The sequence below is a fragment of the Gracilinanus agilis genome, chromosome 4 (assembly GCF_016433145.1).
Source record: "Gracilinanus agilis isolate LMUSP501 chromosome 4, AgileGrace, whole genome shotgun sequence".
Taxonomy (NCBI): Eukaryota; Metazoa; Chordata; class Mammalia; order Didelphimorphia; family Didelphidae; genus Gracilinanus; species Gracilinanus agilis.
The window spans coordinates 162231506-162248830 of NC_058133.1; the positions used below are offsets into that span (position 1 = coordinate 162231506).

The window sequence follows — 17325 nt, forward strand, 5'->3', positions numbered from 1 at the left end:
TCCCAGAGACCTCGTCCAGTCATCCCCCACCTCTCCCCTTTGAGATGATCTCCCATCTGCGCTGCATGGATTGCACACATTCCCAGTTTTTCACATAGTGTTCTCCACTCCCCAGACCATGAGATTCTTTCAAGCAGAGAGGATTTTTGCCTTCTTTGTGTCCTGAGTGCTCAGCGTTGTCCTTGGCACACAGTAATTATTTAATAAATGCTTGTTGTCTGACCAACTACCTAAATGTTATTGAATGATGGCGTCATCATAAATAGGTGGGATTAATCACATTGAGGCTGGCCAAGCTCCTGATACTCTATCATAGAAGTTGTTTGCTCTGCTCTGGTCTGTGGTTTTATGCCAAGGTTTATTTAGTTTTCACTTTGGTAACTTATTTAAAGAAAGCTTCTTGGAGTTTGGAAAGGCGTTTGGAGTGAGGCAGGATTTAGACTAATGCATGCTAGGTGGAAGGAATGGCTGGCATTTGGAAGTAGGAGTGGATGTAAACAGATTTGCTTAAGAAACAAGGATGGTAAGATGGGGGCTTACTGTTGGTGAAGGGTCTTTTCTTTTTTTAAGCCCTTACCTTCTGTCTTAGAATCAATCCTAAGTGTTGGTCCTAAGGCACAAGAGCAGTAAGGGGTAAGCAACAGGGAGTAGGTGACTTGCCCAAGGTCACACAACTAGAAAGTGTCTGAGACCGGATTTGAACCCAGACCTCTCATCTCCAGGCCTGGCTCTCTATTTACTGAACCGTCTATCTGCCCCTGGTAAAAGGGGTCTTGAAGCTCAGTCTGGGGAGCTGGCACTGCATATGGCAGGTGGTAGGGAAGTGAGATGACCAGAATTACCTAGAAGATAGTAATAATAATAACTGACAGTTACATAACACATTACCCATATAATCTTTTTGGAGTCTGTATTAATTAGGAATTTTGTACCTTTGAACTATGTTCCCCAGAATTCCTTTCTGTATTACCCAGCATCCTTTTCCTTTCATTTACCTGTATGCTTACATTGTTCATCTATAAGTTCTTTAACTCTTTCCTCTTGCTCTCTTCTTTCGCAACTGGGTTATTAACTAGCTTTTTTTAAACTTTAGTTATTATTAGTAAACTTTATAAAATATAATACTTAGTTATTGTATGTTAATTTTAATCTTCCCAAGTCTCATAATAAGCCTTTAAGATTAATATAAGTATGACAGGCATTATTATTCCCAGTTTAGAGATGGACTAATTGAGGCTTATAGACAAAGAGTGACTGGCAGATCAGTGTGCACATCATTAATGCCAGAGATTTGATTAGAACCCAGATCTGCTGGACTTCATGGCTAGCACTCTATCCATTAGGCTTCAGTGCCTCTCACATTCCACCAGCTATTAGGCTATTATACCACCAAAACCCATTTCTACTTCAAATAAAATTCTTTTCACACTTCTGCATTGAACAGAGTTTGAGTCTCCTATTCTTGGGGTGAGACCCTGCTACAAACTTGGGTGTGTTTCTCCCACACCATATTTTGGTAGATAAAACTGACCAAATAAATAACTCTGGATTCCCCTTGATTATGAAAGAAATACCCTAGTCTTCTCATATAGAACTCGTGGTGGGCTTCTTTAGAGCCAGTGAGGTGCCTTCTCTGACTCATCAAGTCCTTTGTTCTAGTGGGGGGCACCCCCAGCCTGGTGGATCACCTCTTTGCACCTGCACCTCATAGGATACATTTATTTTTCTTGGGGATTTTGCAGGGCCCAGCAATTTCACAAGGAGAATTTTCCTTCATCTCCTATTAAAAGGGGGTCTGTGATGCCAAAAAAATGTTTAAGAATCTCTTTGTTAGTTGAATGTTTAATTGCCTTGATCTAAGTTCATATGCCATTATAATTGTGACTGTGAAATGATCTTCCTACCTCCTCACTTCTCTCTGACCCCCCTCAGCCATTAAGCACAGCTGGTCTCCTGAGCTCCTCCTCTAGCACTTCCAACAGGTCAAGGAACCGGACCCGCTACCGGACCAAGGCCATGAACTCTGAGGTTGATGAGAGCCTCTTTGGAGTTGGCAAGGTAACTTCCTGCTCCTGTACAAAACCCCTTCTGTGATCTTCTTTTTGAGATATGTCGATTACCCTTGAGGCAGTGCCTGGCTTGCTGCCAATTAGTGCTCATGATGCCACCTTCTAATACAGGAGAAGTTCTGCAGTAGTCACTGAGGCCAGAGTGGCAGAGCTGTGCCAGCAATAAACTGTGGGCCTGTGAACAGGGTGACTTGTTTTTTTGCACCCCAAGCCCTCCCCTGCTTCTAGCCTTTAAGAAGAGCCGTGATGCCAACAGGAATGCTGGAGCCACAGCATACCCAGGAGCTTATTAGGTGCCTATGAGTGCATTTCAGATCTCCTCATTTTTGAGGAAGGAGGTGGACTGGTGGGCAGGTCCTGGGATGAAGATGTTTGAGAAGAACTGATAGAAACCAATTGTGCAGGCACAGAATGGCATTTTGTTCGCCTCTATGGTTTTCTAATTCTCTCATCCAGCTGTGATATACTTTGATTTTGTGAAATTATCAGGAGCTTGGGCCAGTGACTATTTGCAAATACTATCTAAACGAATGGTCACCAGTTTCTTTAGTCCCAAGTGCCTCTAGCAGAATTAGCATTGCCCATGAGCATTTATTTCTGTGAGGTCTAAAGCAAACATAGGGGAAGAGAAGAGATTGGGAAAATAGAAGAAAAAGGGAAAGGGAGGGAAGGGAAACTATGAAAGGGCTACCTCAGGTGGGGAGCAGAAGAAGGCCCCTAATAATTGCCCCACTTAGCATCAAAGCCACTGACCTAAACCATCCACAGTGGAATTCTGAAAATCTTTCCAGATTTTTTCAGGCATAGGCATGCCTCCTTTTAGAAGTTCATCACATTTCCACCCAGCATTTGTCAATGTGCCTTACTGATGAGAAAAAAGGGGCTGTAGTTGGCGCTTGATAAAAAATCAAACCTGCACCTGGTCTTTGCCCAATGGGACTTGGCCAAGTCTGGACCTGGCTAAGTCCTCAGTGAACAATCTCTTCTGGTAAGAGAATGGAACAATAAGGAGAACGTCTTGCCTTCTGGTTTATTTCCTTGAACTGAATACCTGGGGGTGGAAAAACATATTGGAATCCACAGAAGGCTCTGATTTGGCAGTAGGTGGCAGGAGTTTCCTGCAGTCTGTGTGATTCCCACAGAAGCCTAGGCCAGGCACCAGGTGGCAGTAGCATCTTAGAGTAAGCATTTGGAGAGAGATTCCTATGGCTGGAAAGGCCCCTGAGAGAGTATCTAATCCAACACTCTCTTCTGCTGGGCGGAGCCATACCAATAGCATTTCATACAAGTGAACATTTCTCCTATTTTTTTAGGCAAAGGAGCAAAGCTCCCACAGCTTCTCTTAGCCTATAATGTCAGGAAAATTCTCATGTCTGATCTTTATCCTTCCCACTATATGATTCTAAGTCTGAGTTTCTTCATCTGGAAAATGAGGCTAATCTCTAAATTCCTTTCCAAATCTATGTCTTTGATTTGACAAATGTTCAAAGAAGCTACTAAGGAATTCTCCCAGTTTAGATCGGTTGATTTAACACCACACAATGTAAATAGGACAATTATTTTCTTGGATCATTGAGGAAAGAAAATAGAAATCAAGTTAATTTAGTGGTTCAAGATATTACATTCACTTTGTCACCAAACCCAGAGCATGTAGAAGAAAAAAAAAATGTGATTGGCTATTAAAAGACCCTTGGTCCAAATCATCTTGTGGTATGACCTTGGGAAAGTCACTCAACAATTCTGGGGCTTGGTTTCCTCATCTAGAAAATGAGAAGGGGGCAGCTGGGTGGCTCAGTAGATTGAGAGCCAAGCTCAGAGATGGGAGGTCCTGGGTTCAAATCTGGCCTCAGACACTTCCTAGTTGTGTGACTCTGGGCAGGTCACTTAACCCCCATTGCCTAGTCCTTAACATCTTTTGCCTTGGAACCAATACAATGTATTAATTCCAAGATGGAAGGTAAGGGTTTAAAAAAAAATAGAAAATGAGAATGTTGGACTAGATGATCTCTAAAGTTCTCTCCAGCTCCTCAGTATTCTTCTTCTCCTCCCAAACTGTGGAATACTGCAGACATTAGTTACATGGGCAGAAGATAATATCTCACCTGTCCTTTGGGAAGAATTATGTTATGAGGTAGAAAAGTGTGTTATGAGGTTAGGTACTCTTTCTTCTCCAGCAGCTATTGATAGGAATATTATGGGAGGGTGGGGAGAAAGAGATAAAGGAGGAGAGGAAAAATGTTAACATTTTTGGCCATTTCCAAATAGAGAACATGGCTAAATTTTATCCAGTGTTCAACACATTGCAACTTAATTTTTCTTTTAGTGACTGGTTGTTGGGTAGGTGAAGACCCTAGGTGAGATGACTACCTAAGACTGAAATTGGTTTTAAAAAAAAAAGTTGGGAATTTTGTGCGGCTAGCTAATGAGCTGCCTCTTCTGGCCTTGCAGCCCTCCCAGCAGAACCGCTGTGAAAGCCCCATTGTGATTCTGAGGGATAAGCAAAGTATCCAGAAGAGCCTGGGCTGGACTCACAAGCCGGAGACCATCCAGCTTATCACTCGAGACATGATCCGGGATCTTGTGTAAGTAGTTAAGCCCAGTTGCCCTTCCCTTTTCCAGTTTTCCTCTTAGGAAAGGACTAGGGAGCTAGATTGAGATGAGAAGAGGAGCCCTTCTGGTTTATCTCATCTCATCACTTCTCTTCCCAATCCTGTGCTCCTCGGTTTTTCCTTTTTGTTTTAGGGTTTGGAGTTTTCCTTTTAACTTTCTCTTTTTCTTTTTCATCCCTACTTTATATATCATTGTTTTCTCCGCTTGTCCCCTGGTTCTATGTTTCTTCTTTCTCACTTCCTTCAGCTTTCTCCTAGGCTTAGGATTTAGTAGAGGAGAAGGACTCATGAGATGATTGGGCCCTCCCCTCTCCTATCCCTCCCTTCCCACTGGTGCTCTTGGTGAAGGGAAATTAGCTGGATGAGTCAGTTCCTTTCTGGTGCCTTAAGAGTCTGATGCAAAGGAAAACTGACCAGCTGCCTAATTAACCTCTTGGCTTCCTCCCAGAATGGCTGGCCACAAATGGGAAATGCTGGGTTCCTTTGGGATTAGCTCAGCGCTGTTTCCTAGTGGCTCCCTTTTTGTCTTGGTCCCTTCCTCCTAGATCTGGGCCTGACTAGGAATCTGGAGATGAGCCACTTCTCTGAGGTAGATGAATTTTTGTGCTTAACTGACTTGGTAACTGGCCATTCCCTTCCCTCCCTACTGCCCCAAGAAGTGAGGGGCCAGGAAAATGCTGCCCCAGGAACTGTCTCTTTGGTTATTCTTGGTCATAGCTCTGAGATAACCTTATCCTGACTTAGGTCAAGACCATCACATTCCCATTCAGCAGTCCTGAGGTCCATCCTTGGGGCTCAGGTCTGGGGCAGTTATGTAAGGTGACTGTTTGTTATTGTTTTAGGGCCATAGAAAGCATCAAGAGACATGTTAACCTGGTACTGATCCATGCCCAGGGCCTGCGGCATGCTTTCTTATGTTCTGATTCTATTTGGCCATTCCAGATGCAAGGCTCCATTGGGTTGCGCCACTTGGTTAACCTCAGTGTCTTGGCCAGATCCCAAATTTGCTTTCTCATTCTGTCTGCCTCCTGGAATCCCCCCACTGGTTTTATTAGATGAGGTTTCACTTCCTGTCTCAGACCAACTGCGTCTTATTCCTGTGTGCCTGTTAAAATGCCTCACCCAGAAGCAGCTTCATTCCTTAGGTGCCCCCCCCAACTCTCTCCCCCACCTTTAATGTATGTCATTTGTTTGTAATCATTATAATTAGTTATTGGTTTGTTGAGTGCGTTGGGCAGCTGGGAAGGAGAGGTCTATGGACATGTCAGCTGCTGTTGTTGATCAGAGATTTTAATTAATATTTAGTGTTCAAAGCTTGTCTAGGCTGGGTGAACAGGGATGTTTAGGTGTTTCTCTGCAGGCCTTCATCCTGCTTCTGTCTGCCCACTTAGTGAGACATCCATCCCTTAAAAATGTTCTGTATTAATTTCATGTGATAAATGATATTCACATATTTTCTCTATTGGGTCCGGTTGGCTTAGGTGGAAACATTTCATGTTGAGTTGGCTGTGTGCCAGGGGGGTGGGCTATGTAGTAAGGACTGAGAAAGGAGCAGGGAAACCCAAGATGTGTTAGAGTTTTCTCTGTGTGTTTATGAGATACTCACTCTTTTATTTTCTTCTTCCCTCCCCCCCTTCCCTTTTGATTTTTGTCTCTACTTTTGGTCATACCTCCCCTTAGTATCCCCTCAGAAGATCCTTCAGGGGAGTCTCTTATCATCAGCCCTGAGGAGTTTGAACGGATCAAGTTTGCTTCCCGTGTCCTCACCAAGGAAGAACGAGATGCTATTGAGGAGGCTTACAAGAAGGAGAAGACTGATATCTTGGTAGCTAATCTTGTCAACTTTGAACTCTGTGGATCCACTGGTGGCTTGGGGATGTGTTGGAGGAGAGGTTGGCTTCTCCTCAGATAAATGGGAACTCAGACTAAAAGAAGGAGGGGGTGGAATGTTAGACTGAATCCTCAAGAACATTACTTTTTAAAAACTTTGGCAGAAACCAATTTTTAAAAAATTGATTAGAATGATGACCAAAGAAACTACAAAGTAGAGGGCAGGGAGGTGGGCAGCAATGTGTGGTAAGGGCAATGGTGAGGATGGAGCTAAGAGATGGAACTTTTCGCTTCTTAGTAATGAGGTGTGGAGTGAGGAGTAGAAATCTCACTGGAGCAAATTTGAGAGATCAGCTCCAGAACAAAATATTTAGGGAATAGTCCCAGCCTCAATGGGACTCCAAGATCCTTTCCACCTTTATGATATTAAAAAATGGATCAAACATCCCTCTACACACCCTGCTGAGATGGACTGATCTCTTCCAGACTGCAGTGACTCTTCGAAAGCAGGTGATGCAACAGAAGGAGATGGTTCGGAGGAAGAATAGGAAGCTCAGTGACCTGGAGGAGGATGCCAAGGAAAGGGAACATAATCTCCTGGAGAAAGCCAATGCAATGAGGATGGAGCAAGATGTTGAGATCAAAGACATGAGCCAGGTAGGGGGCCAAGTGAGGCTGTTGGTTGTCTCCTGCCAATATTTGTATCCTCACCTTGTGCAGTATTGGTCCTCAGCTAGAGATACCTGATAAGGTCAAAGAAAGGATTCAAGGGCACTGTAGGCTTGTGAAGAGATAGTGAGCTGAAGATGGGAGGTGAAGCCCAGGCTGTTCCCATGATACATATACATGCCATGGAGACCAGATGCCTAAGATTTGGTCCTGCCCTTTCTGTTATTACTGTAGTTGCTGGCCCAGGCAGTGAGATTCTTTTGTCGAGAAAAAGGAAAGTTGGCATTGCTCTCTTGGTCTAGTAGTGCTCTAGCTGTTTACATTCTGTTTCTCTTTGGTCATGAATAAATGCAAAGAGTTTACCACTTCCCAGTAGCTCTAATTTCAGTTCCTTTACCTCTGACGCTATAAGTTCTTCTTCCTCTCCCCTCTTCCAGGGCCTCTAACTCCTTGTTCCTTTTCCCCATAATTATTTCTAGAGATCTCCATCCCTTGGCTATCAAGTCAAGGGAGGGATTGAGGTTTACCCAAGTGTGCTCATTTTTACCAGACGCCATAGGGGACCCTTTGCTCAGATTTGTGATTCACATTCTATGCTCTGCACTCAGTCAATCTTTCAATAAGAATCTGTTAAGTACCTAATATATGCTAGGTCCTGGCCATACAAAGACAGTAGAACAGTTCCTCTTCTCAAGGAGCTTCCATTCTATCAGGGAGGCTAACGTGTACATGATTAAGAATGTACGAGGTACAGTTTGGGGGAGAAGGCAGTGTGAGTGGGGAGAAGCAGAAGTGAGTGGGGAAGGAGGAGGGATCTGGGAAGGTCTCATGTAGAAGATTTCACAAGAGCCCAGGTTTAAAGGCAACAAGGGAATGTAAGAGGTCAGTGTGAAATGGGAGCGCGTAACAGTCATGATATGGGGGATAGGCTACCCAAAGGTAAAGAGGTGAGAGATCAAACAATGTGTGTGAGGAACAGCCAGAAGCCCAGTTTGACTGGACAGCAGAGTATAGAAAGAGAAGTCGTAAATAGTATTGGTGTCAAACTCAAATAAGAATAGCATGTAATAGGAAATGTATGCAATGATTCCTTCAGGGCACATATTGACTTAGAAAACTACATATTAAATTTCCTGTTTTTTCATATTTTTATTTTGTTAACTATTTCCCAATTAGATTTTAATCTGATTTGGGCAGCAGCATATGGGAGTGCTGCTAGATGCTGGCCCGGTTTTGACACCTCTGGTGTAGAGTATAGTAAGCTTAGAAAGATGGGTTGGGGCCAGGTTGTGAATGGCTTTAAAAGCTAAACAGAGGAACTTATATTTGATCCAAGAGGCAATAGGGAGCCATTAGAGTTTATTGAGTTAGGGGAGTGATGCAGTCAAACTTATATTTTAGTAAAATTACTTTGGCAGCTATATAGAGGATGGATTGGAAAGGGGAGAGACCAGAGGCAAGGAAGCCTATTAAGAGGCTGTTGCAGTAGTCAAGGCAAGTAGTGATGAAGGCTTGAACCTAGGGTGATGGCCATGTGATGGCCAGAGAAGAGGACAGATATGGGACATATTGCGGACAAGATTTGGTAACTGATTGAAAATGTGGCCTGAGAGAAGACATATACCCGTTTAATCAGGATGTGCATACATTTATAAAGGTGAATATTTAAGTGTAAAATTTTTATCACACTAAATAAACTAAAACAACTAAATTTAGCTTTCTTAAAAAATTAAAAACTCAACTTTATTTTAAAATGCAAGCTTGAAAAAATGAGGCATTAACTACTAAATTTTTTTTGAAACAAGTATGTGTGAGTCCTCTAGCATACGCTATATACACATCTATAAGTAAGGGAGAATAACAATGTTGGCTTTTAGGTTAGAAGATCTGAGTTCAAATTCTACTTCTGATGATTACTTTGTGTTTGGGGGCAAGTCAATGGGTCTCAGTAAAATGTAAAATTGTACAGTAAAAATGGGTCTCTGTAAAATGAGAGATTTAGATTAGATGGCCTTTAAGATCCTATTATTATATTTGCTTTTCTGGCTTCTAATTTATTAGTGCTAGAGATTCCTACTGGTCTTTGGAGGGGAATCAACATTTGGCTCTCATTTTCTCTCATCCTTTCCAAACTATTTCTCTATAGCTATTAGGTACCCCTAGTCATTACTTTCATCCCTAAACCTAGTATTTCATATAACCTCTTATTCACTCCCCAGATAATCCGAAATGCCAGGTGTCATGCCATCCGGGATGCTCAGATCCTGGAGAAGCGATTAATCCAAAAGGAACTGGACACAGAGGACAAGCGACTGGACCAGATGATGGAAATAGAACGGCAGAAATCTATACAGAGGCAGGAAGAGATAGACAATAAGCGGAAAGAGGAAAGAATACGGTAAACTATCTGAGTTGGCATCTCCCTGTTCAGACCACTCATAATCCCCTTTAAATCCATGCTGGATACCAGTGAAAGAAGACATGGGAGACTTATTTTCATCATTAGCAAATATTGTTATCATAAAATCTTTATTAAGTGCAATAAAGAAATTCCCCAGAAGGGAAGAGAGATAACATTGACACCTGGACCCTGGAGATTTACCTTGGTGGAACTGTTTTAACATCATAATTGATACCAGTCTTTCCTTGGCACCCTGAGGTAGTTGGATTTCATTACTTTTCCTGGCCTGTCAAGGACAGGATGATAAACCCCAGGAATCTTCTGATTCTAAGACCAATGTTCTTTCCACTCATCCAGGCTGTCAACCAAGATAACCTAGTGTATTTGCTTGTGAGAAGCAAAGAGGCAAGCTGGGGTAGAAGATTCAAGGTTAGTGAGGTCACCTGAGACAGCCTGGAAGAATACTGTGAAACAGACAGTAAATATCAGTCCTACCCCTGAATTCTCTTTATTTTAGAAAAAGGGATTTTTTTCCAAACCATTTTCTTATCATCTTATGGGAGGGGCTAAAGAAGAGAGATGGCGACCATTCATTTCTAAGATGCTAAGGTGTTAAAAGTTGGGTTTGGACTGGATGGTTTCTATGATTTGTAGAGGAAGACGGCATATTATCCATCAGATTGAAAAGAACCAGGAAGAGCGTTCACTGCAGGCTGAGGTCCGGGAGCAGGAGATCCAGCAGATGCTACAATATATGGAGCAGCTCCAGGAAGAAGACATAAAGGTAACAGAGGGTGAGAAAGACTGCCACATCTTACAAGATAACCTATCCTTTACCCTTTCTTCCCCTGCCTCCTATCAACTCTGAGAGGGTTGCTACTCTGGGACTGGAGGGTACAAACAGACTTTTAAAAAAATTGATATATTTTTGGACCACATTGATCACTTCCCAGTAAACAACAGCCCACCCCATCCCTATCACTGAACTTCTCATAAAGAAAAGTTAATCAAAACTGGTCAGCAAATTGGTTATGACTGATAGCACATATTTAACTTTCTACTTTTCAGATTTGACATTTCCTAATAGAAAGGAAGTATGTTTTACCTCAATTACAGGCAAATTATTCATCAACTACATGTACATTTAACATCATCCTCATCCTCATCCTCATCAGTGTTTACTATCATTTTAAATAGTTCTTTACACATAGTACCATGCTGAACTGAGTGACATAAGTCTGCCTTCTGGAGGTTTACAGTCAAAGGCCAGATGGGCAGGTCATGCTGAAGAGTTTGTATTTGTAGCCAGTAAATGATAGTAGTGCTACAAATTAGTGGCATCAAACTCAAACAGAAAAGATGGACTACAGAGACCCAGAAGTTTACTTAGAAAACCACATGTTAACATTATCTATGCTATACTGTATTTTTATTTATTTTGTTAAATATTTCCCAATTACATTTTAATTGGGAATGATTGGAGGCAGCAATGCAGCTTTTGCTATAAATCACCCCTCAGTTATCTGTGGGTGGATTATCCTCTTGGTGGATTAAGTGAAAGTATTATTGTTTAGGGACCTGTTTCCCCCTATCACCTTCCATGCTGTTCAGTGGCCTCTCTCTATCTTTAGTTGATATGTACTCAGGTGGGAAAAACTCTTTTTACCTTTAGCCATTATGAAACAATTAGGAGGGTGTATATAGTGCAAAAAATGATTAAATGCATGCCATAGCTAACTAGACAGACTTTTTGGAGTCTCTGCTATTCGGATTACCTCTTTTAGTGCCTTGTACTATTTGCAAAGATCATTCAGTTGACTGTGTTCATGCCCAGGGTAAGTGAATTTTTTGGTGCTAAATGAAGGAGGGAATGGGAAGAGTCCCATGACCAGGCAGCCTACAGTCAGATTGGCTCACGTTCAAATAGTGCTTAAAGGTTTAAAAAGCATTTCAGGAAAAGCCTGTGAGGGAGGTAGGGCAAGTTTTATATCCATTTTACATGTAAGGAAATAGGAAGAGCCTATGTCTTACTTACAGTCACACAACTAGGAAGTGTTGGGATTCAAACCAGGTATTTTCGGCTTGCCCTACGTCACCTTTTTCAGGCCTTATGAAGGAGGTGGGATTTCATGAGCTATTTGAATGACAAAGGAGACTTGTCAGTCTGGGGCAGGGAAGAGGATTATTATAGGAAAGTAGAATTATTTAAGTGGAATCATAGAGAAAGCTTAGCTTGAGTGATCTATATTTAGCAGCAGACCTTGCTACTCCTGTCTTTGGGCAACCATAGGAGAAGAGACTTATGTAAAACTTATGTAGGACCTTGGAGAGATGGCCTCTGGTTTCCAGCCTGACCTTCAACTTCTCAAGCTCAGGAACTTAATTTCCTCATTTCCTCCAGAGGATAATCAAATTACTGAACTGTCTCATACCAGCCAAACTCACAAGAGACTGGTTAGGAATTTGGTCAGTCTGAACCAGAAACCCAATTGATTAATTTATAATGAAAAATACAATTGAAAATATTTGCCAAGTTCTTACATCATCTGATCAGTGCATTACTTTCTCAATGGGGAGGGCTTCTTGGAAAGCTAAAGAAATGGATCTAGATCAAAGGTTTTGAGTGACTATCAAGGATGTTGTCCTAAGGCTCTAATAGTTGGTGGTACCTTCTTTGCTGTGAGAATGGACCTGCTAAGTGGACTAAATGGACACCCAAAACTGTTCTGCTTTCAAAATGATGGGCTTGGAAATTCATTTTAAATACCATCTCCCTAAACCTTGCACTTTTCCATCTGTCTCACACCTATGAAATCTGTTCTTTCCATTCTTCATGGCCTCTGGTTCCTCCCTCTTCTTTTATTCTGTCAACATCTTTATTGGGGGTATATGGGGCATTCCCAGAGGACTAGCACTTCTGATGTGAGAGTCCACTGAGCCCTTTCAGGGCTGTTCATCCACCTTTCGTGGCCACCTTTGTGTCACCAAACTTTCCTGTAACAGACTGTAGCATTCACTGCAGCCACTCCACTGGAGGCTAAAGGAGATTGAGGATAACTGACAGGCCTTAATCTCATCAGTGACTCAGGGGGATGTCTACCCCAAGCATGTGAAGACTTCCTCCTGGAGAATGGTCAGATAAGAATAATTTGCTCCAAAGGCCATGAAGGCAGCTGAAGCAGGCACTGTGGAGCACTTAAAGTTTGGCCAGACATCGAAGACTGATTCTAAGGGCATCCATTACATCTTTGACCATAGCCAGTCATTCTGACTTTTAGCTCATCCCTGGACTTCAATGACTCTAGAAGAGAGAGTGAGGCTGATGACTTTGTGCAACTCCGCCTCATTTAAATCCAATTTACATTTGAGGAAAAAGACATCACCTATATCATTTTAATAGTTTACATTTTGTAATTTTATTATTCTGCTACTCAACCATTTTACTATTTTATTTTATTCTGTTACTATTTCACTATTTTTACTTATCTCAAAGTCCTGTGGTGATAGGCCAGGGATGAAATAGAAAGTGTGGATACATTTGGAATTGTAATCATAACTCTGTACTCAGGCAGTCCAAGGCACGGGGTCATCTTCTCACTGGACCGACATAGTAATGGAATTTGGCAACCCTCTGGATGTTTGAGCAACCTTTTAACTCCTCACTTCTTGGTGTGAGGAAGGTGTTAGAAAAGGTGCCCTAAGAATTGTCTAGTTTTCCCAAGCCTGACTTGCTTATTGCAGCAGAAGGGGATCTTACCTTGAGGTTAAAACACAAAAAAAAGTACAAAAACTTTGTGAAGATGATTCTTCTCATCATTGGTACTTGGAATATGCATGCAGTTATGGACAGCATGAAATCCAGGAGCCCTGAAAGGTGAATGGCTCTTGTCTCAAGAGAACTCAGCTGGTACTATAATCAAAAAGCAGTCCTGAGTGAAGCAAGGCTGGCAAATAAAGACCAGCTTACCAAAGTTGGAGCTAGAGACACATTCTTCTGGAGAGGTTGCTGTGATGAGGAATGCTGTGAAGGTGGCAAATTTGATTTGCAATCAAATGTAATCTAGTCAACAAGCTTGTATGCCTCTCCAAAAGAGTGAATGACAAGTTCATGAAAATAATGAAATTATCACTTGCAGGAAATTGCCACACCACCATCATTAGTGTGTGTACTCCCACCATGATGAACCCTGATGATGTCAAAGAAAAAGTTTTTTTGCAAATATATTTTATTTTACCAACTACATGTAATAACATTTTCCCACACAAGTTTTCTGAAGTTATATGATCTGAATTGTCTCTCTCCCTCCCTTCTTTCCTCCTCTCCAGAGATGATAAGCAATTTGTTCTGAGTTATACATGTATTATCATGTAAAACATTTCTTTATTGTTCATTTTTGTAAGAAAATAATTATATAAAACCCCCAAATGAAAAGTCAAATAAACTTAATGTGGAAAATCATATGCTTTGAACTGCATTCCAACTCCAGCAGTTCTTTCTCTAGAGGTGGATAGCATTCTTTGTCCTTCAGAATTGTCCTGGATCACTGTATTGCTGACAGAAGCCAAGTCTTTCACAGTTGACCATCATACAGTATTGCTATTACTGTGTACACTGTTCTCCCTGTTCTTCTGATTTTGCTCTGCATCAGTTCATGTATTTTTTCCAGCTCTTTCTAAAATCATCCTCTTCATCATTTCTTAATTCACAATAATAATCCATCACCATCATATACCATAATTTGTTCAGCCATTCCCCAATTGATGGTCATCCCCTTAATTTCCAATTCTTTGCTACCACAGAAAGGGCTGCTATAAATATTTTTTGTACAAGCCCTTTCTCCCCCTTTTAAAAAAATCTCTTTGGGATACAGATCTAGTAGTGGTATTACAGGATCAAAGAGTATATGTAATTTTATCGCACTTTGGACATAGTTCAAAATTGACTACCAGAATGGTAGGATCAGTTCACAACTGCACCAGCAATGCTTTAATGTCCCAATTTTGCTACATTCTCTCTAATATTTATCACTTGCCTTTACTGTCATATTGGCCAATCTGATAGGTGTGAGGTGATACCTCAGAGTTTTTAAAATGTACATTTCTCTAATTAAGAGTGATGTAGACTAGCTGTCTGACCCTGAGCAAGTCACTTAACCCCATTGCCTAGCCCTGTAACAAATAAAATTAATATAGAAGGATATGTATAAAAATATTAGGGTTAAAAAAAGAGTGATGTAGAGCATTTCCTTACATTATTGATAGCTTTTATTTCTTCATCTGAAAACTGTGTGTCCATATCCTTTGTCAAAGAAAAATTTCATAAAGATCTAGGGATCCTTATCAGCAATGTGTCAAAAGAGAACAAGCTTAAAATTCTAAGTGACTTTAATGCTAAATAAAGGCACAGACTATCAGACATAGAAGGGAGTCCTTGGGAGCAATCCAGTTGGAAACATCAACAGCAATGGTTATTTATTACTGAAGACTTGTATTTCATGTATTTCATGATTTCATCACTAACACTGTCTGTCTTCCGTTTACCTAAACACAATACAACTTCATGGATGCATCCTTACAGCAAACATTGGCATTTAAAAACCTCTTATTGTGAGGAGAAGAAACAGACAGGATGTGAGACTGGTGAAGGAAAAGCGTGGTACACATTGCTGGACCATCAGAATCTCATCCTCTCTAAACATTTGCATGCTGCAGAAGTTGCAGCCCCATGGCAAGATGACTACTAGAAGACTTAAAGTCAACAGATTAGAGCTCTTCTCCATGAGCAAACAATCTTTTGTTGATCTGGAGGGAAAGTTGAACCAACAGAGAGTTGGTAACAACGTAGCTGAGAAAGACTGGGCATTTTTCAGAGATTTGGTGTATAACATCACATTTACTCATACTCGTGTAAACATCAGATGGGTTTGATGAAAATGATAAGGATATTCAGAAGCTACTAAATGAAAGATGAGAACTAAACAGGGTTTATCAGCAGGATAGTTCATCCATGACAAAGAAGCCAGCACTTAACTCCATTAAAAGTAGAGTGCAAATGAAGTTTAGAGAGATGTAGGGTTCTTAGCTCAGTAAGAAAGCCGATGAAATTCAGCTTTATCCTGATGGTAACAACCCCAAGTGCTTCAATGATGCTCTGAAGACTATTCATGGACCAAAGACCTATGGGGTATCTCAACTACTCAGTGCTGATGGAGCTACACTGATCAGTAATAAGGCATGATCCTGGAGAGAAGGGCTGAACACACTTCCATAATATTGTCACCAGACCACTATGAATCAGTGCTGAAGCCATTGACTTCAGGTTGAAGCAAATCTTTCTGTAGCCCAAATTCCAACTGAATAAAATGTTTTGAATGCCATTAAACTCCTCTTCTGTGATAAGGTGCCTTTTGGCGATTCCATTCCAGAAGATATTTACAAGGCAGGGGTCCATTGGTCATACAAAAGCTGACTGAAATCTTCTGGGTTACATGGCAAGAGGAGATTATCCTCTAGGGCAGTGATAGGCAAACTTTTTTTTTTATTAGACATTTATTAATATTCGTTTTTAATCTGTTTACATACTTTATGCCCCTACTTTCCCCTTCACCCCCCGCTCTCCCCCCACTCATGGCCAACGCACATTTCCACTGGTTGTGTAACGTGTCCTTGTTAGGGTTTATTTCCCATTCATGTCTGCCTCAGCCCATGCATTCAAGCAATTGTTTATCTTATATGTTTCCTCTCCTGCAGTCCTTCCTCTGAATGTGGGTAGCATCTTTACCATAAATCCCTCAGAGCTGTCCTGTGTCATTGCAGTGCTGCTGGTACAGGAGCCCATTACATTCGATTTTACCACAGTATATCAGTCTCTGTGTACAATGTTCTTCTGGCTCTGCTCCTTTCGCTCTGCATCACTTCCTGGAGGTCTCTCCAATTTGCATGGAATTCCTCCAGTTTATTATTCCTTTTAGCACAATAGTATTCCATCACCCGCATATACCACAATTTGTTCAGCCATTCCCCAATTGAAGGACATCCCCTCATTTTCCAGTTTTTTGCCACTACAAAAAGCGCAGCTATAAATATTTTCGTACAAGTCTTTTTATCTATGATCTGTTTGGGGTACAAACCCAGCAATGGTATGGCTGGATCAAAGGGCAGGCAGTCTTTTATAGCCCTTTGGGCATAGTTCCAAATTGCCAGCCAGAATGGCCGGATTATTTCACAACTCCACCAGCAATGCATCAATGTCCCGATTTTGCCACATCCCCTCCAACATTCATTACTCTCCCCTTCTTTCATTTTAGCCAATCTGCTAGGTGTGAGGTGATACCTCAGAGTTGTTTTGATTTGCATTTCTCTAATTATTAGAGATTTAGAACACTTTCTCATGTGCTTTTTGATACTTTTGATTTCTTTATCTGAAAATTGCCTATTCATGTCTCTTGCCCATTTATCAATTGGGGAATGGCTTGATTTTTTTATACAATTGCTTTAACTCCTTGTATATTTGAGTGATTAGACCCCTGTCAGAGTTTTTCATTATAAAGATTTTTTCCCAATTTGTTGTTTCCCTTCTGATTTTGACTACATTGTTTTTGTTTGTACAAAAGCTTTTTAGCTTAATATAATCAAAACCATTAAATTTACATTTTGTAATTTTCTCTAACTCTTGCTTGGTTTTAAAATCTTTCCTTTCCCAGAGATCTGACAGGTATACTATTTTGTGTTCACTTAACTTATTTAT

The 17325-nt window shown here is 41.1% G+C and overlaps 1 protein-coding gene across 1 annotated transcript in view; it reads left to right on the plus strand.

Annotated features, from left to right (window-relative positions):
- CFAP45 (cilia and flagella associated protein 45) overlaps positions 1 to 17325 on the plus strand; it is a 52645-nt gene that overhangs the window by 13237 nt on the left and 22083 nt on the right. The window contains exons 2-7 of the mRNA XM_044672710.1: positions 1933 to 2058; positions 4518 to 4651; positions 6359 to 6503; positions 6995 to 7165; positions 9397 to 9575; positions 10233 to 10362. Coding sequence (XP_044528645.1) covers positions 1933 to 2058; positions 4518 to 4651; positions 6359 to 6503; positions 6995 to 7165; positions 9397 to 9575; positions 10233 to 10362 — 885 coding nt within the window. The remainder of the gene's footprint in view (positions 1 to 1932; positions 2059 to 4517; positions 4652 to 6358; positions 6504 to 6994; positions 7166 to 9396; positions 9576 to 10232; positions 10363 to 17325) is intronic.